Raw genomic sequence first — 23,476 nt, forward strand, 5'->3', positions numbered from 1 at the left:
AGGGTGCGGAGAGAGATGGCGGAAAGTCTGTCGTGCCTCAAGCAGAGATATCTCCAGATTTCACCTGCATCCACGAGATTCCGACAAAACGTTGATGTCAACAATAAGTAACTGATGGACCGCAGGGGAAGAAATTTGACGACCAAACCAAGCACACAATCAGGCAACGAGAGGAGAAACAGTCTCCCGTGAGGTCTCCTTGCCATGCGAGCCACTGGACATTTCAAGATCTTGTTTGTCTTCACCTTTCGGGGTTGTTGCTTTGTAATCCAAGAAGTCTGCTGCAAATCCTTGGCATCAGCATTGTCGCATGATTGTTCCTTACAGCAGCTGCTGTATCTGTCTTCGTTGCCTGTACTCCCATGCTTTGGGTAAGATTTTGCTCCCTCAATCCTTATCTTGAGCTTTTTTTGCAATTGCACGATTTCCTCGCGCAGTCTCTCTTTTCTCTTCTGCAATCCAGAATCCATAGTGAGACCGGTATCGAGGTTACCTTGACGTTGAGTCCATGAAATCGTTTGCCATGACAATTCTCATATTCTAAACCCTACATTACGGAGTCTTTCCTTCATCGTAGATGGCGACAACACTGTTGCGAAATTTGTCAAATTTGTAGGATATAGTAGTAGAATCCCGACGATTCTGTAAATATGCACTTTTAGGATCGATGCGAAGGATGTCGTTTTTGAAAACAAACAAGCAGGGGAACGAGTTTGGGCTAAGCAACGACTCGTTGATTGCTATATCACACATGCACCCCACTCTCCCGCCATTGCGGCATTTTCCACGTGCTACTCGGAGCGGGCCAACCCCTTCAAGTCATGTGTCCAGGCCCTGGTCCAGGCCCGCGCAGGTTACTTCCTGGTTCGAGCAATGCTAGCAGCGGTGCTTCTAGGAATGGCAGTCAGCTTTCCTCTACCACCCGCCCTCCCCTTCTCCTCCTCCTCCTCTTCTCTTGCTCCAACATATCTCCCTCCCGCTCTCCGATGTCTCAGAGGAGGATCAGAAGCAGGAGCCTTGGCCATGCAGGTTTCGTCGACGTCCGTGGGTGAAAATCTCAAGGCTGTGAAAGAAAAGATCAGTACGTGTTGTTCTCAGCACAACCTGGCTCCTCCCAATCTCGTTGCCGTTAGCAAATTCCAGCCCGTTGAGACCATCCTTGAGGCCTACCAAGCTGGCCAGGTCTGTTGATTGTTGAATGAGGATCGGAGTGAGTTTGTGGAATGCAGAGAATGTTCGGAGAGAATTATGTACAAGAGATTGTGTCAAAGGCACCATCGCTTCCTGAAGACATTCAATGGCATTTCATTGGAATGTGAGGGTGGGAGGTCCTTTGCTTGTTTGGCTGACCCTCCTGTCTCAGGCTGCAGAGCAATAAAGCAAAGCAGCTCGTCTCTGGGGTGAAAAATCTCGAAGTCGTTGAAAGTGTCCATAGTGCGAAGACAGCGACAGCTTTGAACAATGCTTGCATGTCTGCAGAACGAAGGTCTCCTCTCAAGATCTACATACAGGTCTTGACGTCTGGAGAGGAAAGCAAGTCTGGTTGTCTTCCGGAGGAAGTGATCGAGATCGCTCAGCATGTGAAGAGCCATTGCCCTGCTCTTGAGCTGAAGGGGTTGATGACGATAGGAAAGCTAGGTGATCCCAACCCCGAGCCTTACTTTGCTCTCTTGCGCGAATGCAGGAAGAAACTGGCGGAATCGCTGCAGATGGAAGAGACCGATCTGCACCTGAGCATGGGAATGTCTGGGGATTTTGAGAAAGCAATCGCGGCTGGCAGCACGAGCGTACGTGTTGGCACAAGCATATTTGGTGAAAGGCCACCAAAGCAATAATCCATCATCTCACACAAGCTCGCGACGCTGCATACGAGAACATGAGCGGGAAAAGATGTTAATTTGATGAGGAATATAAGATGAGTCTGCAAGGATTAAAAACACTGCAAGGAGGAGAGAAGTTCACTGTGGGTCAAGAGTCTGATGTAGTTTGAGCTGTCCTTGAAAGTCCAACTTCCAAACCTTCACCTGCAGCCGGGGTTTACTTCATCGATAGAAGCGCACAGAACATGCTTGCCTGCCCATTCTCAGCCGAAGCAGCCAAAGTCGTTCCCGTCAAGTTCCATCCAACTCTCCAGTAGGGCATCACAGCTCCGCTGAAGAGACAATCAACAACTACCCTCCAGCTGAGATACACCTGTACCTCGCGTCTTCTTGAGGAGTTGGCAGCACCGAAGGCTTGTCCAAGTTTTCAATGCGATCTCCTGCTGATGTACATCAAAACTATCAAAGAGGAGGGATATCGAACCTGACGCCGAGCTCCATCCTGTGAACAGCGGAAGCCTCCACACCTTCAACCATATCAGACACAACAATCGCGCACCAACTAGATTGACCTGAACACTTGAGCCGATGGCTGCGGCTAGCAGATGCATTGGACGTCCCATGTTTGGAGCCCAATCAATGTCTCTCACCTACAAATGGGATGAGGAAACTCCTTTCGACCGTAGAGTATGTCATCAATACTTCTCCTCGTTCTCCTTTCTTGTCGGGCTCAATGTCTAGTTTGGTAATCATCTGCCACCTTTGTTGTTCATTGCAATATCCTATGGGTCATATTCAGTATGGTTTTTGAACAAACCTCCATGGATATTTAATACCCCAGACTGAAGCAGATGTGTGCAGCTGACGAGAAGAATCTGATTGATTAGAAGCAGGTCTCCAGCACCCTACAGCTAACATGGGTTGTTCGACTCTATTCTTATTCCAGCTGTACGTTTGTTATGAGACTACAACTTGACAGGAGAAAGAAATTTGACCTGACACAGGTAATGTATGAAGACAAACCAGCTCCATCGACATCGAATTCGCTTGAAAGCGTCCACTGGTTGAGATTTGTTGGGTTTCCTTGGTGTATTCTAACCTATCATCCTGGTCAAACAAACCTTTGCATTCACTCGGACTACCTTTCCGTCGTTGCATGCTGAAGCCAGCTGCAGTCCCAAGTGGCTTGGAGCAAACGCAATACTGTTCACTGCCTTCTGAAAGTCCATAAGTGTGGCTACAGGCTGTGAGAAAGTGTTCATTCCGGTAACTGTCATTCGATTCGCAATTTCAACCTCGAATTTGATCTTGAACTCGGAGTTCCCAGAGTATCCGAACTGTGAGGTCAATCAGAACATCTTAAAACGAGGAAAGACCAGAGAAGCAAACGCCAACCTCTTTCTCTCGCCAAATGATCACCTGAACTTGAAATCAGCCTCATACACCAACGCAAGAAAACAATAGCACCGTTCGATCATCCGAGCATGAAGCTAAAACTTGTCCAAACTCAGGATGAGCCCAATCCACCTGACCAATCATGTAAGATTCAGGCACAATCCTTGAAATTTCGAGGATTTGGATACGGAATTTCCTACCTTCCATATCGCAGATCTATGACCAGAACCGGATCCTCCAAACCTTACACGAGCTCATCAAGAAGTTTTCGAGCTAAGTGCAAGACAATCTCACGGAGGTGATATCAATCGCCATTGATCATCATCATCCTTGTCAAACACGCGAATGGTCTGCAACATCATTAGAGATAGTACTTGCTCCCGCGGCATCCTCTGTACCTTGTCACTGGAGCAAGTGGCAATGCGTTTTCCGTAGTAATCATGCGCAATATAGTGGATACATGCTGTATGACCGGTAGAAATCTGATCATCGGTCAGAACGACGCTCTTCACTCATGCTAGAAGTTGTACCTTATCAACTGGCCTGCGAGCAGTCGCCATCTGCATGGTTGAATTTAGAAGACAGGGATGTTCAAGTGAGCGAAAAATGCCCCAGCCGTGAAACAAGGGCAGTTTTACTGCGAGGCAACAACACTTTGATATCAAGTAAACTTGAGCGAGTTCAACAGTAAGACATCACATAGCTTTCTTGCTACAATCCCTGGTTGCTCCTACCAGTCCCACACTCAACTCCATGAAAACGCAGAACTTACACACGTTCTTCGCATATCAAAGATAATACTTGAACAAGCCTCTCTTTCCCTTCTCCTCTCTGAAGTAACCATCCCTCCTCGCACATCTCCACTGCAAGGTTATCAGCATGCATTCCGCCGCCCACGGGTGGGACGGGAAAAGGGTGGGGATGGTACTCCACCCCTGGTCTTCAGCCTCCTTCCGGTTACCAAAATGACCGGTATTTTTCTTTGAAAATTGAAGGGGGTTGGGTGGGGTGGAGTTGTGGGGTTGGAGGATTTTTGTATGGGCTGGCCTGACACTGCCTTTGAAATGTTGGGGTAGGGTGCTCAATTTTTCTGAAAATACCCCTCATTTCAAAGGTAAAGAGGGGGTAGGTGAAAAATCGAGAATGATCGTTGAAACGAGGGGTAGGGTGGTAAGGACATTGCAGATCATCTCAAGCCGAGAAGGGGATGAACGAGAGGCGAAAAACGACTTTGATGTAACACCTGTATCAAGATGTTGATGTAGCCATATGTTGATGTAGCCATGTGTCCATGTAGTCAGATGTTGATGTAGTCAGATGTTGATGTAGCCAAATGTAAATGTATCCTGATGATGTTGTAGCTTCCTGGGATCCTTTGGTTTTGATCAATAACAGAGGTTACGACTCGAATGTTGAGGCTAAATGCTGTGTCAGGTATGGTCATTACAGTCTTGTTGTATCCGATAAAGTTGTGGCCGAATTCTAGGTGTTAGCAAGCTCAGACACACATGAAACCATTCCGTTGAAGTTGTATGTGAGAGATAATTTCAGAGCGCTTACAACCTCGAGCCAACCGACCTTGTAGCTGAACCTGCAAGACAGAGAAATGGTTTCACTGAGGTGTAATCATCTTCTTTTATCAATATTCGAAAAATGCATCTATAGATTATTCTAGAATTTAATGGTGTTCCTTTGATGGATCGTGGAAGTGGAACTTCGATGCTCCAAGCAATCCCATGACATAATCGAAGATACCGAATTGTCCAGCTGTGAGGGTGCCGATCATGACACAACGAGCGCCCAAACCCTGAGTGCAGAGCTTGACGATTCCAGTTTCCTTTGCGATGTTGACCAAACGAGTCATAGTGCCACCACTGCCTCCGGCTCCAGCCTTGTTGATCTTGGAAAGAAGAGTGTCCGCAGGGTGAGAAATGATAGCTGCCGCAACACCAGCAATGACACCAGATCCCAAAGAAACAGACACATTTCCAGCCTTCGACATCTGCTCCGGAGAGCTTCCCATTGCTGCGTAGATCTTCTCTGCAGCTGCACCCTGAACAGCGAACTTCGCCATGGTGTACGGAACCTGCTTGAAGAGGATGGGTCCGAATCCAGCATAAAAACCACCAAGAATTCCCTCTTCTTTTCCCATCTTCATCATGGCGCTAGCCATGCTGGGCGCGTATGATGGGTTGGAAACAAGGCGGATACGTGTGGCCTCCAAGGGGCAAAGGAAGATATCAGCGATGAACTCAGCGAGGGCAGATGCTCCAAGATAAATGCCACTGCGCTGTGCCCAGGCCCTTTCAGGTCCAAGAGCCTCAGCGGTCTTGATCTTAAACAATTCAACACCACCAAACTTGAACCATCCTTGAATGAAATAACCTGTTGCCGTTGGTCCAAATCCAGTGAGAAGTGCACCAGCACCCTCACCTTCAATAACCTGCTTGAAACCAGCAATCATGCCCTTATTGTACTTGGCAGGATCAAGCTGCATGCGGGTCTTCACCACATCAACAGGGGTGAGAGCACCGTGGGTGATACCGCAACAGATGCCTCCAGACAAAGCACCCTTGATGTAGTACATCAAATTGTACTTATTGCTCTCCGCAGCAGATGGGATCCTCATGCTGGGTGGGAGGACGCTGCTGTAGACCTCGCGGGGGAGGTTGAGCGCTGCATTCTTGTTGGAGTTCGCCATGTTGCTCGTGCTCTCGTACGTGGTAGGGTGCCCACCTACCACTGAAGAATGCCCCAACAAAGACCCTACCCCAGGACGTACAGTCCTTGTCGTTTTGGGTAGGTAGGGGTGGAATTCAGTCTGAAAAGAGGAGGTTAGAGTAAGAGTAGTGGCATATTGAATATTGGAATATTAGAGAAAATTCCTTTCTATACCCATATCCTTATGTCTTAGTGTGTGCGGTGAACGCCACACCCCCCATGTAAATGTGTCATGGAGTCCCCTACCCACATTCGAGAACCCCCTGCTCTCCACACCCTGGGATGCTATCACCCCACCCGTGCTTAGACTTGAGACAGACCGCGGCACATACGACCTCTACACCCCCTACCCCACAAAACCCTCTATCTGAAATACCCACCCCTGTCTTTGTATCCACCCCCCTGCCTATAGTTCACCCTCCAGACACCTCGTTCTGTTGCTTGAAAAGTACTACCCCCTTGGTTGGACATTGACGGCATTGGTGGGTACCCACCCCCTCCGTCCGTTGCAGTCCTCCCAGGAGACGGCAGGGTCGCTTGGGAGAGGCGTAGCTGATCTATTCCCAGGGGTAGGGATGGATCAAGGATGTTTAACAGGCATGGCATCTAAGAGCTTCATTTACTTAGAGAAAGGTCTAAGTGATCAGGGGCATCCATGGAGGTGACAGCGTTCATGTCAGCCACTTTCTAGAAGCGCTTGCACCCATACATCCTTTAAAAAGTGGTTTTGTTTAAAGTTGACTAGAAAACTATTCTTTCTTGAAAGTTTCACTGAAGATTCTCCCATCCAAGCCCGCACCAAGGAAGCAAAGTTCATAACGGTTATTTTAACCGTCATCTCATTCTCATACAGCACCACCGGCACTGCCATGGCGCTTGCGCGTGCAGGAGGAGCGGTGAGATGGTGGATGATGGCGCTCATGGTAGCCATCATTCTGGTTGGAGATGTTTCATCGAAGAGTTTTGAGTCAGATGACGATGACGCTGATGAATGGTCATTATTTTTAGATCCGCCTGCTTCATTCTGACGAGGTTTCCACAGGAGCACAAAAAGTGACCAGCACACCGCTGTTGTCGATCTGGAGCATATGCTATCTGTGAGACTCATGTTCTGAAGTTTTATACATCATGATTGATTCCCATCCCCCCCGTTTCTCTCTGCTTCTTCATGCCGTCTCAATGTAGCTCATTTGAACTGAACAGGAGGAAGATGGGTTTGTATCAAGATCAAAACTTACTTACACGGGGCCAAAGTCAGGTTCGCTCAGGACCAAACGGCACGTCAGTGTTCATGTGCAGCAAGCAATTCTCTCAAGCGATGACATGGTGAAGTTTCAAAAGCTCATCGACAGTCATGGCTATTACAAGTTGCGGGTGCAGTCTGATGTAAATGACCCCAACTCAGAAAAAGTGATGGCTTCTCTACCTGCATGCCTGCTGGCTGCCTCGAACTTTCATGAGATGCTTCGATTCCATGTGGATCAACATGGCCACATCAGAAGCATCTGGTACCAGACGATGGTGACCGAGTGTCCGCCAAGTATCAAATTGAGTGGGGGGAAATCTCCGATAGTCACAAGTCTAACAGTTGACATGGAATCAAAGGGACCCAAGCTATCCATCGAACCAGTAGCAAAGATCGAGAAGGAAGCACAGGAGAAACAGCAACAGGATCAGCAGTCTTTCTTCAAGAAATATTGGTATTACATCATTGGAGGCGTTCTGATCATGAGCCTTCTGTCTGGACCGGAGGACGATCGAGGCCGGGGAGGAGCACGTGCAGCACGGTAATCTTAAGAGCAGAATCTCTCTCAACTCAAATCTACGTGAGGCTGCATTATCATCCTGTTTTCTCATGCACAATTCGGCATTTCATGTGTAAAATCAACAGTAAAAGTGAAAATAAATGCCTTTGGCACTCAATCTAAATGAATCACGATCCACCCAGGGGCCTCGCAAATCAAAATTTGCGATGCCAGTTGGCAGGCTGAGGTCTCGTTTTTTTACGGAATTAACCAGACAAACCACCAACTAAGACGGCCATGTACCACCATGCCTGATGTTAAATATGGAAACTAGCACTTTAAATCTAAAGTCGCTCGGCCCCCTTCATCGCCCGTTGCATCGCTTTCTGCGAACTTGGGACTGGATCCTGGTGGCGGCTTCGTCTTCAGTCAACATTCCTTCTTCGGGGTAGATCGAACCAATACTGCCATTTTTCAACTTGTGGTTCTTGATCAGCACAGAGTAAGACCCAAGAGTGAGATCGATGTCTTCTTGTCCAAACAGATGGCAAAGAGTGTAAAGTGCCAACTGCAATCAATCAACCAAAAAACTCATCTCAAGAATTCAAGAACCTCAAACTCGGGGGAAGCTCCGACGAAAGAGGTTCCCTTTGGTTTCAGATAACCGTTCCACTCAAATTGGATCGTGATCAGCTACACATTTCAAAACTTTTCAGACAAGTTTGAACTAGCATAGATCACCTGCTCCTCGTCCAAGCCAGACTTGAGACTGTTGGTCCCTCGCCTCCTTGGCTTGATGTAGCCGGCGTAGTCGAACTTTCCATTTCTTTCTTCATGAAAGAGCTGAATCCAATTGTGCATTCCGATGACAGAGCCATCCCGTATCTACTTCACGAGATCAAGAACGTGGTCAAAAATATTTGTTTAAGGTGTAACCTCTCCCACGAAGACATGTTCGAAAGGTGATGAGTCCCCGCGTACCTGATGGACTGTCAAGGTTCCATTCGATTTGTTCAATAGTTTGCTTAACCTCTCTGCTGTAGAGCTTGAACCACATGTTCTGAAGAAAAATCTTGAGGTCAGACTCCGATTTGACTTTCTGCTTCTTTAACAGATACTGGTAGAGGTACTGTCCGATTGGCGTCTCGATGACCGCCTTCAAGAAACTGTCCTCTTCATCTTTCTCCTCCTTTGTAACTACTTCTGCATTGCCAGTGTGAGCCTCGTAATTGTCCAAGAGAGATATGAAGTGCTTGAACGTTTCTCTCTCAAAGACTTCATCTTTCACCCAACGAAAGAGAGGATCTGGAGCAAGGTCGCCCTTGTGCCACGAGCTGTTCTTGCCTTTCTGCATGTTGACTGCATAATCCACGCCAGGTTGACACCGTTGCACGTCCAAGAGCCATAGCCGCTCGCAGGCCAATTTAAAGTCTTGTAGTTCATGAGTTGTCGGTGTCACAGAAGCTTTTCTTTCCTGCACGGGTGGCTGCTGCGACGGGAAGTGGCGCCGAATCAAGTCATTCAACCATGCTTGTAAATTTTGTAGATTAGGGGCGTTGCCCATTGGCTGTCGAGTCTCAAAGTCCCACGAGATGTCTTGAATGCTTCATTGATGCGATCTCCTACGATCTTCATTCCAGGTTTTTGGGTGAATGTTAGGATCTTAGCACACAAATTCTCCAGATAGGTGATCATTTGACTCTCACTTGGGAACTTTGCCTGCAAGCCCAGTCACACAGCAGCAGAGCAGCAAGGCTTCATCATCACCTGTCGCAAGCTCGCATTGATGAAAGCAAGCTCTGCCATCAGTCCTTTCCTCAAGCCCGCCAGGTAGCATGGGGGAACCTCCGCCATGGTCGTCATCAGGGCTGCCCACCTGAGGTGCTCCCGTGGCGCAGCTCGTCATGCTTTGTACCGGGCCTCCCGGAGAGTCCGGGCCCGTTTTTCCGGGCCCGGGCCGGGCCGTGGCAAGTTTGCCAGTTGTGTGCCAACGGTGTCAGTACGAGGCCCAGGAGAGTCGAGCCTCGGACTCCCCGGAGGCCCGGGCCGCTCAGTTGACTCCGGCCCGAGTAGCCGGGAGGCCGAGTAGCCGGGAGCCTCGCCGCCGAGGCCGAGTGAGCCTGCAACAGGAGCGCGGCACCCGCAATGATTCAGCGGCAGCCGCAGAAGGACAAGGAGGCCTTGAGCCCGGTGTCAAATGCCATCATGATGACTCATCATGGGGCCGGGGGGCGATACTAATACTTTCTTTACTCAAAGTTAAGTTAAAAATCAGTACGAAAACAATCAGGAGAGTCGAGGAGGCTTGACCCTGACACTGTCGCACCGACCAAACGGCGAAAAGAGAAAAGACTGCGAGAACCACTGACCTAATCCTGCCGACTAATACTTTGAGTAAATACTATGATAACTTGCAGACAGGCTGCCCGGCGGGTACGGTAACAATCGCTCCGAGGCCCTGAGGGCGCGGCTAGTGCACTGCCCGGCGGTTCACGGTTGGGCCCGACAACGGTTGCTTGCCAGGATCCGCAACTTGCGGTTCCTGCCAGTGCAGCGACTCGGAAAGAGGGAGCGGAGAGGAGGAGCGAGGTTGAGCGAGGAGACGATCCTTGGCTGCGTTGCAAGGCTCTACTGAGATGCCATGGTGACTGAGTCCGACTGATTTCTCGACATGCTGGACGGGATCAATTTCGCTGGATGCACCAACGACAGAGAGTTCTCTGAGATCGAGCTGATCAGCGAGCTCATCATCTCCTACTTCCCCAACACAAGGTTTGTCCGACATGCATGTCACCCCTGCGAATGGCGGCACTACCGAGAGATGATCTGCCGCAAGTACGGGTTCGAGCATGCGGGCGAGGGCTCGATCGTGTGGCAGCGAGACGGCAAGCTGATCGGGGGCCAAGGAGAGTTGAAGAGGATACTCGAAGAGAAGTATCAGATAGAGTGTAGCTCCCACATTCACAGCGACATGGTGCAACAACTCTTGGAGGAAAACCAGCGCCTAATGGACGAGCTCGTGGTGACAGACGGCTGGACGCCTTTCATAGGAGAGTTCCACAAGGTCTGGAAAGAGAGGAACGAGAGTTTTGAAGGATCATGGTTGAATCACAAACCGCACAGAGGAACGTATGTCTACCATGATGGCTCCAGGTTGACGATGAATTCTTGGACCGTTAGTTCTGATGAAGATGTAGATACGAAGGAGAATTCGTTGATGGGCATTTTGAGGGGAAAGGTCGGCAAACTTACAAAGATGGGTCGGAGTACGCTGGATCTTTTCAAAATGGCAGAAGACATGGAAAAGGTGATGGAACTATCAAGTAATGCCGGTGCTGACGGTTTTGTTTCAGGCTGGTATCGAGATGCTGAAGGGAATGTGTATGATGGAGAATTTCTGGAAGGAGTCTGTCAGGGAGTTGGAACGAAGACCTGGACTTTCGGAAGGACTTACAAAGGGGAATGGAAACACAACAAGGCAGATGGATTGGGAGAGGAGAGCATTCCTCAGGAGGGAGATTTTCTTTTCTACTCTGGAGAGTTCGTTGATGGCAAGCGGTAATGGAGATGTCTTACCCCCGTCACCATCTATCCTGATATCATGTAGGTGTGGGTATGGCCAATGTCATTATCCGAATGGTAATGTTTACAAGGGAGACTGGAAAGACAACAAGCGTGAAGGAAAAGGAGAACTGTTTATCTTCGGGCATCCCTTGAAGCTACAGGGAGTATTTGAGGACAACACTTTCATAGGCGGGACCTTCCGATATGATGACGTCACTACTCCCTACCCAGGAGAGGTAAGTGGATGTTGCCCAACAACTCCTCGCGACTGGCGGTGATTGTTGTCTTCAGGTGAGATTGAACCCTCAAGGGAGCTCGGATTACTTCGACTCATATGAGTTCAAGAAAGACATCCTGCAATGGTTCGACCATGTCCAACTTCGAGCTCCAAGGAATCAGAAGCATCCGCAGGCGTTGTGGCAGGACGGTTCCTTCTTGTCCAAGTACATCAGCAAGGAGCAAGCTGAGAGCCTGTCTTCAAGAGTCACCTCCTTGGGTCTTCAAGCGCATGATTGCATCTTGCGGGTCAAGGGCAAGCCATGTATCGTCGCTCCTGACTCTGGCGCCTTCCGGCTCTTTCCTGAGCTGCTCGTCCCTGCCATCAGAGAACGTCATGACCGGTTCGAATCGTCAGATCCACTGGAAGCAGATCGAGTGGACCCCTCGCAGCTGAAACCGTTTGACTTGTCGGAGATCAAAGCTGTCAAACGAGTCATGGTGAAGGTCTACCGCAACATCGACAGCTACGCGTTCATGTCCTCCATCAACCTAGATGAGCTCATCGAGATAGAGAAGCTCGTGCTGGAGTTCCTGGAAACAGAAGAGACATGCAGGGGAACATACTATCCGCTCTCGTCCGATGACATTCCTGTAGAAGACAAGAAGTGGCTTTTCTCAGGCAAGCAGCATGTGCTTTTAGTATTGCATAGCTGAAAATCATGGCAGAGAACATGTATCTGAACAAGTTCGATTGTGACTCCACCTTGGAATGGCCAAAATCTCGAGGGATTTTCATCAGTGAAGCAAGGAAGACGATGCTTCATGTTAATGGAAAAGAGCACCTTTGCTTCCTCTTCCTCTCCTCTCCCAGTCAACTCCCTGCCTACCTTGATTCGATGTTTGACCTCATAACTCGTTTTGAGGACTTTCTCAAGAGCAAGCAGCGTCAGTTTGCGAGCATGTACATGTTTATCCCGTGAAACCTTCACATGACGTTGTCGCCAGGAACCTGTTCGGATACCTGTACAACTCCATCGGCTTGTTGGGAACGGGCATGGAGATGAAGACGCAGGTGGTGTGTCCTGAGCTAGCGAAGCGAGAGGCTCTCTCAGCCATCTGCCGTTGCTTCGAGCTTGACTGTGACAAGCACGAGGGAGCCCTTCAGCTTCTCTCGCACAGCAGCATCAACGTCTCTGAGTCGACCATGATCTCCCGCCTGCTGCACGCTTGTCGACAGATCTCAAAGGCAGAGCTGATCCTCCAGCAGGACCATAGCAGCCTCGACGTTTGGGAGGTGAAGCCGATCTTTTCCCTGCTGTCAAGCTCGCTGGACGCGAAGAGTCTGTCTCGAGTGGCAGCTTTCATCTCACAGAAGCTGCGCGTCAGAACTTTCATCGGCGATGACAGAGAGGAGGTGGGAAGTTTTCAAACTGATCAGGCGGAAGTCGACTATGAGAGCATGTCCTCGTTCAGAGACGAAGGATGTATCTACATCAACTTTCCTTTTACAGCAAAACAGGTAAAACTCTCATCCGATGTGATGGATGACTTGCTGACGCTCCTTCAAGGTCGCAGCTCTTGCAGAGCGCCGCATCCTGCCTCGGAAGATTCTATTCATTGAAAGTTTGCAGGCACAAGACAATCCGAGGAGTGACAAAGTGAAATCAAAATTAGAAGAAGTTATGAGAAACAGAAGTTGCAAGATTGACATGATGAAGGCTCAGGTCGAATCCGATGAATTCTTGTATGACGTCTTGGAGGTTCTTGTGAATTGATTCACATGAGAATCTATGAGGGTTCTTCACATCTCAAATGACTTTTATGAACATCTTCTAAATCACATTGCATTAAAGACACAGACGCGAGAAAATGAGCGGAGTTGACATCTGACGACAAGTCTTCTAAAACGAGCTAAGAGAACTCTCTCGAGAGTGTCCTTGTGTACAAGAACTCCGAGAGGATGTCAGATCCCTGTGACAGGAGGAACTCAGCTTGCGAGGTGCTCTGCTCAAAGGCTCCTCGCCGAACGAGCGAGTCAGCTGACGAGTACATGGTTCGCTCACTCCAAGACTTGCGAGGCACGCCCTTCCTGCTCATGTCCTTGGTCTTCCTCAATGACACCACACTCTCCTCCTCATCGCACGTCTTGCTGAAGAACCCTTTCCTCTGCAGCTCCCGCCACATCCTCTCCACGTCTTCCTCGGGCTCTCTCTGCGCCGCATCCCACAGGTACTCCATCTTCTTTCCTCGGGCGGTGAACCCGGGCATCAGCTCGCCCGTCAGCTCGAAGAAGCTCGTCGGGCACTCGAACGGCTCATGGCCCAGGGCCCCGCACGCGTCGCATCGGATATGCCCCTTGTCCTTACCCGCCTTGAACCCTACCACCTCCGCGCTCGTCGGCTTGTGAACCCCCAACTTCATCTCCGGGCCCCACGCCTGCGCATGCTCCTTGGGCTGCGCGAGGACGCTCTCTATCCTCTCGTTGGACCGGATGCTCTGAATGCCCTCCAGCCGCCTTCGATCCGCGCTGCTCGTGTGCTCCCGCCTTTGCTCCTGCTCCCGCACCTCCGGTCTTCTCTCTGTCGAGAACGAGGCTCGAAAGTTCTCCTCGGCAACCAGACACATGCTCACTTGTAGCGAAGCGTCGCCAGCCGTCTCAACGCCTCTGTCTCGTGCTTCACAGGCTTGATTGATCCATGGTTGATTCGCAAAGATGTAAGCCTCTTGCAAGTTGGTTCTCACCAGAGACTCTACAAGATTCCCACGTGTCGAGTAGCCCACGTTGTTCAGCGCAAACAGAACCTTCAAGCTGTTGTTGAACCTCAAGGATTGCAGAATTCCTTTCAGGCCATGTTGAGTTATTCTCGTGTCATTGATGATCAATCTTTGTAGTTTCCTGTTCGACACAAGAAACTTTGCAAGGTGGTTCGCCCCGGCAACTCCGAGATCATTGGAAGAGACATCCAACAGCTCTACGGTAGTGTTTGCCATCATGCCCTCTAGCATGCATCGAATGCTCGCAGGTCCGATGTTGTTGTCGCTGAGATTCAGCGTCTTTAGCTGACAGCGATTCTCTTGCAAGACTTGTCCAAGGAGAGAAAACGACCTGAAGGACTGATTTCTTCTTTCCTCATCGTTCTCCTCAATGTACTTCATTTCTCCGATGTTGTTCTTCAGGCAGTGGAACGACTCAAGGTCTTCAGAAACCTTCATTCCGAGTACGAGCTTCTCGAAGCCGAATGGCCCAAGGGAGTTGTCAGCAAGGAACACAGTCTTCAAACATCGCCCTGCCCTCTTGTCGAGGGACAAGATGCCTTGCGGGAGACAAGGCTTGACAGTGAGAGTCATGCTCTCAGCAACTTCAAACTCGTTCACAAGACAAGAGATGCCCACAAACACGTCAGCTCCTCTGTCCACCAGCCTTAGCAAGCGCAAGTCATCCATCCCTCCCGGCTGTTGGGAGAAGAGGAGGATCTCACTTGTGGTGATAGGAATGACAATCTTCACATGCGCATCCTCATTGTCTCCCATATCTGCCTTCACACGAACATCAAGATACTCCATCTCCTCCCTTCTCATGCGCCTGCAGTGCATGACGCTGTCAGCGTATCCTGCCGGACCTTTCAAGTGCTGCACGTCTTCCTCGATCTCTCTCTTGGCTTCCTCGCAGTCAGCCAAGACTCTCGTCAGGTTGTCTATCGCTGAGCTCAGGTTGTCCGACCTGTCGCGGTAGAACTCAACGGTGAATGATTTGGACTTGTCTATGAATTCACTCAGGGAAGGTCTGCTGCCCTCGTCCAGTTTGTTGTACTCTCTCAGCACATCTCTCTTCGCCTTCGACAGGTTCATGCCCGTACGAAAGACATGCTCATGTGCTGGAACACAAGTCAGCTTCAACCACCCGCGCACTCTCGCTCCCTCCTCTCCTACCTCTGTACAACTTGTCCTCCTCATTGTCTGCCTTGTCCAGCAGTCGCTGGAAGGAGGTGTTGGGGATGTGCCATCCGTTGGTCTTGGCCATGTCAGCAGGCATGAACCTCAGCCCGTCATGCAGGTGCTGCCTGTCCCTTAGCGGCACTTCCTGCATCGACCGATGTGCGCTCGTCGACGGCCTGCTCGCCATCTCGTCGCTCCGTTACTGTCCGTTAGACCGTTAACCCTCAGACCGGGAAACACCAGTCTAGTAGGCTAGTAGATGATCGGGGAGTCCGGGCCGCTCAGCTAGTACGGTACACGTTTGGACTCGATCAGTCGGAGGCTAGTCGATCAGTCTAGTCGATCAGGTAGATCACTGATCTGGTGGATCAGTCTTGTGGAGAAGCGTGGGAGCATTCAAGTGGCGGACAAGAACATATGTAATGAGATCAGGTTATCATGGTGCTCATGAGCAGCTCGTACAAGTCGCCCAAGATGGCTTCTCTCGTCTGGTTCAAGGCAGACGACAGCTGCATCTGCAAGGCGAGATCGAGGTGGAGGTATCGACCTGAGGGATCTCAGCAACGGACCAGCTCCTCTCTCAAGCATACCTAGAAGGTTCCCGTCCAGGAAGTTCTTGGCATATCGGCGCTTCATGCACATGGCAGGTTTGTACAGCCTCCATGACCTTGGGTTCAGCCCCGCGTAGTGCGGCATGGCGGTCACAAGAAGGTTCTGGAGCGCAAGGAGGCGACGATAAGACTGAGCGGACGAGTCAGACAGCACCCGGACCTCGCACAGTCACCTGCTCGGGGATGGGGATGATAGCGCCTATCCCTCCATCTAGAGTCGTGTAATGAGCTGCTGTCCTGACGCCCAGGGTGGGACGGAAAGGAAGGGGCCAGCGGATGAACTTGTTGATGTGAGAGCCCACGTGGAGGTCAGCTCGGCAGATCAGCTGCTGCCTGCGGTACTCGGGGCTGTTGGGGTTGAAGACGAAGACCTGCACGTTCTTCTGCTCGTCCGACGCCAGCAGCCCGAAGTTGGAGCCCATGACTACAAACTCAGCGGCGTACACGGAGAGAGGCAGCGCGTCCTTGGCAAGCAGCTGTAACATCCGGATGTCCTCCCTCCATCGCAGCAGATGGACGGAGTGACGGATGTCTCCGAAGACGATGAAGAACTTGACGGTCTTGAGGGTCGTGATGTAGAGATGCGCGTCGAAGAAGGCTCGTCCCACCAGCTTCTCGTCCACCCACTCGTACACGTACAGCTTCGACCCCCCGATCATCCCCGGGTTCGGCCCCTGCGCCACCAGCAGGTAGCCCTCCAGCTGGCACAGGGCAGAGACCGGCGCCTTGATGTCCTGGATGTCTGCAGAGGTGAAAATCTGCGAGAAGATCAGAGCGAGCAAGTGATGAAGAGAGTGAGTGAGCAAGAGAGGGAGGGAGAGAGGGAAGGAGGGAGCGAAGGGAGCGAGACCTTCTTGATCTTGAAGGACGTTCTGCCTTCGTATCCTTCCTCTCCCACAACTGTGGTCACTTCGAACACGTAGATGCGACCAGTCGCCCTCGACGTCTCCGATTCCCCGTTCTGAAAACCAGTCCCGACAGCGACGAAGGGGAGGAGAGAATCTTTCACGCGCGTGTTCTTGAGATGAACGACCTGCAGGCAAAGCGCCTTCTCTCCGTTGGCAAAGTCAAACTCGTACGAGTCAAGCAGCTCCATGCTGTACGGTGCTCGCAGCTGCACCTCATACTTCTCCTCTGTGAGCGGAGGGATCGCTCCTTCTAGGGTCCCTTCTGGCCTGCCATGAGCGTCAGGTCAGGAGGAAGGGAAGGGACGTGCGTGCAGCTGCTCACTTGCGCTCATCTTCGATCTCCTGCTGGGAGGAGACGACCAGCACGTGGCAGCCTGTGGCTGCATGGAAGGCGACATGGTGGACTGTCATCCCGACGTGCTTCGTTCTCAGCGGCCATGGAGTATCGCCGGAGATGCCTTCGGGGATGTTGCAAATCTTCAAGACTCCCTTGGCTCGGTCTCTGCCCTTGTCAGCAATGCAGACTATCCCATCCTTGCACTGCAAGTTGTTGAACCGAGCCGCGCTCCTCACGCCCTCCCCTCTGTCGAGCTTCCACGGGTGGATGCGAGGAAGACCCCGTCCGAAGAGCACGACAGCGGGCTGTCGAGCAGCAATCAAGACCCCCTCCAGCCCTCCCGCTCCTCCTAGAGGCATCAGACGTGACGTTCGCAGCGTCTGCATGTCATAAATTAGGCAGACGAAGAAAGGAATGTTGTTTGTGGTGGAGCAGCTGGAGGTGGTAGTGATTGAGGAGGAGAAGGAGAGGGAGAAGGAGAAGGAGAGGGAGATGGAGATGGAGATGGAGAGAGAGATGGAGAGGGAGATGGAGATGGAGAGGGAGATGGAGAGGGAGATGGGGAGGGAGAAGAAGAAGGAGAAGAAGGAAGCAGCCGGTACCTTCAGCGTTGCCTCTCTCGTTGGGTCTTCTAGCTCCAACTCGTCGACGAAGAAGTCGTCGAAGACCTCCTCTCCTCGCAGCATGATCTCGTGATTCACCTTCTTGAACCTCAATTTGCTCCACTTCCTCACTGCCTTCTTCGCGTCCTCCTCCTGTTTCTCAGCTTCTAGTGCTGTCATCTGTTGCGTCTCACAAAACTCGAAGCTCTTGTAGAGCAGAATGTCTGCTGAGGATGTGATGGCAACGAGGCAGAGGATGTCAGCATCGCATTCCTTCTTGTGGGGGAATGGGATCGGCTCGATACACATGTCGAGGATGAAAGGGACTTCTGGCAGGTCGGCTGGATCGAGAGCGACCGCTCCGCTTCTCTCTTCGACAAGTAGCGGAGGTGCAAGGACGAAATCTGCTGCATCGTACACGAGCTCGAGTGACGGGAGCGTGTAGAGCTGGAAATGACCATTGCGAGGAGCAGCAGCAAGCATCACGTCCCGCTGCTGAGGATCGTCGTTTGCCTCGCCGTCGGGGATGGGATCGAGGAAGAAGCAAGCAGCAGTAATGTTGTGAATCTCATGGCTGACATAGTTGACTTGCATGCTCGAAGCATCTCCAACCAGGAGATTCAAACGTCCATCCTGGGCAGAAGAGGTCAGGACTTCCATGCCCTCCTCCCTCCTCCCTTTCCCTTGCCGCTTACCTGCAGGATCAGAGCTATGTAGGGGTCGCGTATGTAGGCTGCCACGATCTGCAATCCATTCCCTGCAACCACTGGCAACTCTTGCTCCTTTCGTGGTCCGTTGAGGACATAGACGTTCCAAGGAGTAACCTACGAGAGGAGGAGGGAGAGGAGGAGGAGGAGGAGGAGGAGGAGGAGGAGGAGGAGGAGTCAGTCAAAATTGGACAGCAGTACAACAAAGCAGAGCACACCTGGACGATCCTCTGATTGCCGAAGATGTTGCCTACACACACTGTCTTGGCATCTACTTCGAAATCAACTTGCTCGTCCTCATCGAACTCCTCCAGCTCTCTCCCCTTGAGCACGATTGTTCCTTTATCATTTCCCTGGCTGATCACCATATACGCATGCATTCCTGCACTCTGCTCTTCTTCCTCATTGCCATCCTCCTCCATGTCCTCGTCCGCTGCCTTGGCAGTTGGCCCAAACACTGTCCACACAGCTTGCGCATCAGGTAGGGGGACTGCTGTCATCACTACAGGATTGAGCGATCGCTGCAGCACCCCGAGCTTGCCATACTGCAGGCCGCCGCTGGCAGTCACCAGCTCCACACTGTCCTTCTTGACCTGTCAGGATAGCGGATCAACACCTCCTCTTCCTCATTTGCAACTTCGTCACCTCATCCATCGACGAGCGATGAGAGCAAAGGGAGAAATCTCCTGCATTGTTGTTAGCTCACAGCACCCGCGTCAAGTCGCGAACCTATCGGCCCGATGTTCGTCAATGTATCGCAGAGCTCAAACCTGTAGAACCCGTCTGGCATGCCCTCTTTCGACAATCCGTTTGCAGCGTTCCTCGGATTCAATCCCAGATACCTGGAGGAAGTTTTCTCAATGACTTCATCGACCAACCTCATTGCAAGACAAAGGCAATCAAAACATCAATGGCATCATCTAGCACATCCATTATCGATCCTACATGGCAGCGTCTTCGTCGTCCATTTCAACCTCGGCGTTCATCGCAGGAGCCTGTTCGGCTTTCACTGTCGTGGCTTCACGCGTTGGTGCAGCGTCAGTCGTGGGAGCACCACCATACAGGTCATCATCTGAATCACTGTTTTCCTCCTTCATCTGTACAAGACCGTCAGACATCAAACCAAGAAGCACGACTCAACACTTACTTCTGGACCTCCAGCTGGCTTGGGCGCGTCATTCCCGTAAAGCTCGTCTTCCGACGAATCTTCTTCCTTAGATGACGGCTCGGCTTCTGACTTGACAGGGGCTGACGGCAGACTATCGTTGACTTCTTGCTTCACAGGGTCGGCACCCTGGGAACTCGAACCATTCTCCACACCATTCGATTGACCATGTTCCGACACGTCGCCTTCATCGTCTACTTCCTTGGAGCGTTTGATCATCTTCACCAACGACGAGTCTCCAAGACGAGAGCCCAGGAACAGGTATGAATCTCCCACCCTGCACATAATGGACGCGAAACCCCCAGACGGACTGAGTTTGACGTCAACGAGGTCCAGTGTGAGCGCTTTAATGGTGTTGCCATCGGTATCAAGCTGCACGCCCATGATGTAGCTCTCGCCGGTAACAAGACTGAAGAGCATCTGATACCCCTCGAGCCTCACCGGATGCACCGTATCGAAGCAGATGATATCTCCGGCAGTATCGAACCGGTTCCCTCCATCGCCGGCGGCTATCGCGTATTCGTTCAGTTTCAAGGCGCATTTCTGTTCGTGATTGCGGTAGATAAGAGCATTAGATGAAACTACAACCACTCCTCCCGCAGGTGCAGGCAGTGCTACGATGTGACGAGAGTTGTGCGGAAGCTTCGAGGCGCTCCAAATAATCGGTTGTCGTCTCTGGGAGATGTTTAGAGATACTGTCGTTATCATCCCCGTGAAGTTGGACACAGCAAGCCTTCCCGCCCACGTTCGAGAGTTCTCATGCAAGAAGCTGATGGTGGGCTCGTAATATCCATCAAGGAATGTGAAGTCCACCACGTGCTTTATCCCTGCCTCATCAAGGTCTACCACGTAGGTGGGCAGGATGCCGAGCTTATTGTCAGAGGGAGCGCCTAACCTGGTCACGGTGTTGGACGAAGCAGATTCACTCTTGAATTTCTTGTTAGGTTGCGTGAGAATTTCATCGTCTTCCTCGAGATCTGAACCCTTGTGCTTGAACGGGATGACAACCATTTTTGATTCGTACACAAGCAATGCCGCACATCTCTGCAAAGGATCCACCCGTAGAAGAGGAGCTCGCCCGAAACTTACTCTCCCCTTCCTGATCTCGTCGTCTTCAAAGAGATGCAGAGAGACGTTAACAATGTCGTCGATTGAGTTGTCATACTCCAGAATCGACAACTTCGCATCTCTAAAAACCAAGAAGAGATGATCTCGATTCCGTCCAGGCAGCCTGACGAACGCCATGGATTCGACATTTCCATTCAGATCGTATCTACCAACACATTGCAGCGTCGCTCCGCCATGACCATGACCCGAATCCCCTGCAGCTTTCTGACCATTCTGCTTACCATTGCATGTTTTTGAGTGCTTCTTCTCCTCTTCCTTGAGGACATACAGCTCGAGCTGGGTGCCCTTGACAACAGCAAGATTATCTTCATCTTCACTGCGGAACCTTCCTCCTCCTCCCGCCGTCACCGTCGTCGGTGCATGGCTCTCCCGCAGCGCAGCGTAGAGCGCCATGCGCTCCTCCCCCCCACCCCTACCCGGAGAACACACATTCTTGTACCTGTACCCCTACTTTTCCCTTTGCTCATACCCTACACAGGATCACCCTACCCTGTATTCAGACTAGATTGGAGAAATGATTTTGGGTCTGAGGGGGGAGGTGGACCCGATCATGGCCAAGGTGGCTCATAACCAATAAAGTTCTGAGTCCGGGCCCGACCGGCCGGGTTGGGTTCTTCACTACTCCGCCTCAGAGTCCTTGGCCTCCATTGTTTACTCAACTATTTGAGGGTGGGTGGTGGGAGTCAGGTAGGGGTCCAATGATAGCCGCTTCTGGTGCTACAGCAAGCCATTTCAAAGTGGGGGTAGGGTACTAGAGCAACGGGGGGACGCTCTGGTCCCAACAGTTGCAGAAATGCAGGTGAAGCGGTCGGTAGCACTCATGCTCCTGGGCCTGTGTGCACAGGCAGCAGCCGTTCCTATGAAGGCCGAGCAGCACAAGGAAGCCTTGTCGGCTGACAAGTCCGCAGCTCTCGCGCATCAGAAGTACCTCAGTGCCTGGAGCTCGTGGGTGAAGGAGTACAACAAAGAGCACTGGGTAGATCCGTATAGCTCTCCAGAGTCCACGCGGGCGTTTGAAGTGTTCCAGAAGAACCTAGACATGATCATGAAGCACAATGAGGAGTACAACCAGGGACTTCAGTCTTACGAGATGGGCTTGAATGGGTTTGCACACTTGACTTTCGAGGAGTTCAGCGCTCAATATCTTGGCTATGGCGGTGCAGAGGTGGAGCAACCGAAGACCAGGAGGGCAGGCAAGCATGAGAGGAAGAGCAGGAGCGAGATCCCAGCCTCTGTAGATTGGAGAGAGAAAGGAGCTGTGGCTGAAGTGAAGAACCAAGGAGCCTGTGGCAGCTGCTGGGCCTTTTCAGCCGTTGCCGCCCTGGAAGGAGCGCACTTCCTGAACAGCGGAGAGCTGATCTCGCTCTCTGAGCAGCAGGTGAGATCTTGTCCTGCCTTGTTGCTTGACACGTGAGATTCTGGTCCTGCAGCTCGTGGATTGCTCGAAGAAGTTCGGGAACCATGGATGCGCTGGAGGGTACATGGACAACGCCTTTGAGTATTGGATGAACAACACCGGCCATGGAGACGATTCTGAGAAGGACTATCCTTACAAGGGAATGGACGGCAAGTGCAAGTTCAGTGCTGACGGAGTGAGGGCGACGATCAGCGGATACAACGACGTGAAGCAAGGGAACGAGACTGACCTTCTCGATGCTGTGGCCAACGTTGGCCCGGTATCAGTCGCCATCCATGCCGGAGCTGCGCTACAGTTCTACTTGCGGTGAGACGAGAGGAGGAGAGGAAGTGGTGTTGTGCTGATGTGTGATGGCAGAGGAGTCTTCAACGGAGTCGCCGGCACTTGCTTCGGGCCCCTCAATCATGGCGTTACAGCCGTGGGCTATGGAACAGCGAGCTTGCGGTTTGGAAGGAAGATGGACTATTGGATCATCAAGAACTCATGGGGAATGGGATGGGGAGAGAAAGGTAAGGAGAATATTACGATGAGCTGTCGTTGTTGCAATGAGATGTCTTTGTTGCGTTGACGACAGTTTGACAATAGTGGTTGCAGGTTTCGTGAGGTTCGCAAGGGGAAAGAACCTTTGCGGAGTTGCCAATGGAGCCTCTTACCCTCTTGTGTAGGAAAGAGAAGTTGAGAATTCATGTAGAGGAGAATTGAATGAGAATGCAAAATTTGCTGACCAGCAAGAGCTGTTCGCTGACATCTTCTATTCTCTCCCGTTAAAATTGATGAAGCAATGTGACGATGTTCCGTTGCTGGCAAAGATTGCTGTACCATCACAGATCTCCAGTTTCAAATCTCTGTGATCCTCCAGCTCCTCCTCTGACTGCCTCCCCTTTGCCTCCTCCACCTCTGCTCCTGTATATCACAGCCACTATGCTCAGCAGAATGCCGGAGAAGATAACCCATGCAGCGAAAGTGGCTGAAACCAAGACGTCAGGGACAAGTGGAGAGGTGGGGGCAAAGGGGAAAGGAGAGGCAAGAGCAGAGGGAAGAGGAGAGAAGGGAAGAGGAGAGGGAGGCGGGGAGGGAGGAGGAGAAGATAAGATGAAGAAGGGACACTAGGAGCGGGTTGACGTACTGAGAGCCCAATGGAAGCTCCATATGCAAGATTCAACACGCCCAGCTGGTGTCGCTGACAGCAGAGCCGTGTGGT

General features: G+C 51.4%; 8 protein-coding genes across 8 annotated transcripts; 4 read left to right on the plus strand and 4 right to left on the minus strand.

The window, feature by feature from the left end:
- Positions 1-1,023: 1,023 nt before the first annotated feature.
- GUITHDRAFT_63073 (hypothetical protein) lies at positions 1,024-1,835 on the plus strand (the record flags this gene model as incomplete). Its single annotated transcript, XM_005841956.1, has 3 exons — positions 1,024-1,182; positions 1,230-1,315; positions 1,364-1,835. The coding sequence occupies 3 exons, from the start codon at positions 1,024-1,026 to the stop codon at positions 1,833-1,835; spliced, it is 717 nt and encodes a 238-aa protein (XP_005842013.1).
- Positions 1,836-2,037: 202 nt separating this feature from the next.
- On the minus strand, positions 2,038-3,775 carry SEH1 (Seh1, nuclear pore complex component; the record flags this gene model as incomplete). The annotated part of the gene is made up of 13 exons (XM_005841957.1): positions 2,038-2,152; positions 2,200-2,260; positions 2,305-2,347; positions 2,393-2,470; positions 2,730-2,766; positions 2,816-2,919; positions 2,963-3,157; positions 3,216-3,239; positions 3,288-3,347; positions 3,416-3,458; positions 3,510-3,565; positions 3,614-3,697; positions 3,746-3,775. 13 exons carry the CDS (start codon positions 3,773-3,775, stop codon positions 2,038-2,040), a joined length of 930 nt encoding a protein of 309 aa, XP_005842014.1.
- Positions 3,776-4,893: 1,118 nt separating this feature from the next.
- On the minus strand, positions 4,894-5,844 carry GUITHDRAFT_63299 (hypothetical protein; the record flags this gene model as incomplete). The annotated part of the gene is made up of 1 exon (XM_005841958.1): positions 4,894-5,844. One exon carries the CDS (start codon positions 5,842-5,844, stop codon positions 4,894-4,896), a length of 951 nt encoding a protein of 316 aa, XP_005842015.1.
- Positions 5,845-6,805: 961 nt separating this feature from the next.
- On the plus strand, positions 6,806-7,727 carry GUITHDRAFT_99675 (hypothetical protein; the record flags this gene model as incomplete). Its single annotated transcript, XM_005841959.1, has 3 exons — positions 6,806-6,930; positions 6,979-7,033; positions 7,140-7,727. 3 exons carry the CDS (start codon positions 6,806-6,808, stop codon positions 7,725-7,727), a joined length of 768 nt encoding a protein of 255 aa, XP_005842016.1.
- Positions 7,728-8,126: 399 nt separating this feature from the next.
- On the minus strand, positions 8,127-9,155 carry GUITHDRAFT_40107 (hypothetical protein; the record flags this gene model as incomplete). The annotated part of the gene is made up of 5 exons (XM_005841960.1): positions 8,127-8,249; positions 8,294-8,374; positions 8,423-8,566; positions 8,618-8,662; positions 8,712-9,155. Coding segments are annotated over 5 exons (837 nt in total), but the record flags the coding sequence as incomplete, so codon positions are not given.
- A 1,053-nt stretch (positions 9,156-10,208) lies between these two features.
- On the plus strand, positions 10,209-11,523 carry GUITHDRAFT_83912 (hypothetical protein; the record flags this gene model as incomplete). Its single annotated transcript, XM_005841961.1, has 4 exons — positions 10,209-10,834; positions 10,879-10,988; positions 11,035-11,239; positions 11,289-11,523. The coding sequence occupies exons 1-4, from the start codon at positions 10,353-10,355 to the stop codon at positions 11,521-11,523; spliced, it is 1,032 nt and encodes a 343-aa protein (XP_005842018.1). The 5' UTR covers positions 10,209-10,352.
- Positions 11,524-13,266: 1,743 nt separating this feature from the next.
- Positions 13,267-21,251, minus strand: GUITHDRAFT_160593 (hypothetical protein; the record flags this gene model as incomplete). Its single annotated transcript, XM_005841962.1, has 12 exons — positions 13,267-15,339; positions 15,395-15,576; positions 15,863-15,947; positions 15,991-16,141; positions 16,185-16,769; positions 16,862-17,186; positions 17,242-18,491; positions 18,554-18,682; positions 18,784-19,158; positions 19,272-19,407; positions 19,511-19,662; positions 19,713-21,251. 12 exons carry the CDS (start codon positions 21,249-21,251, stop codon positions 13,376-13,378), a joined length of 6,873 nt encoding a protein of 2,290 aa, XP_005842019.1. The 3' UTR covers positions 13,267-13,375.
- Positions 21,252-21,717: 466 nt separating this feature from the next.
- On the plus strand, positions 21,718-22,940 carry GUITHDRAFT_63227 (hypothetical protein; the record flags this gene model as incomplete). The annotated part of the gene is made up of 4 exons (XM_005841963.1): positions 21,718-22,236; positions 22,289-22,581; positions 22,633-22,784; positions 22,870-22,940. 4 exons carry the CDS (start codon positions 21,718-21,720, stop codon positions 22,938-22,940), a joined length of 1,035 nt encoding a protein of 344 aa, XP_005842020.1.
- Between the last annotated feature and the right edge of the window lie 536 nt (positions 22,941-23,476).

The sequence above is a fragment of the Guillardia theta genome (genome assembly GCF_000315625.1).
Source record: "Guillardia theta CCMP2712 unplaced genomic scaffold GUITHscaffold_2, whole genome shotgun sequence".
NCBI lineage: Eukaryota > Cryptophyceae > Pyrenomonadales > Geminigeraceae > Guillardia > Guillardia theta.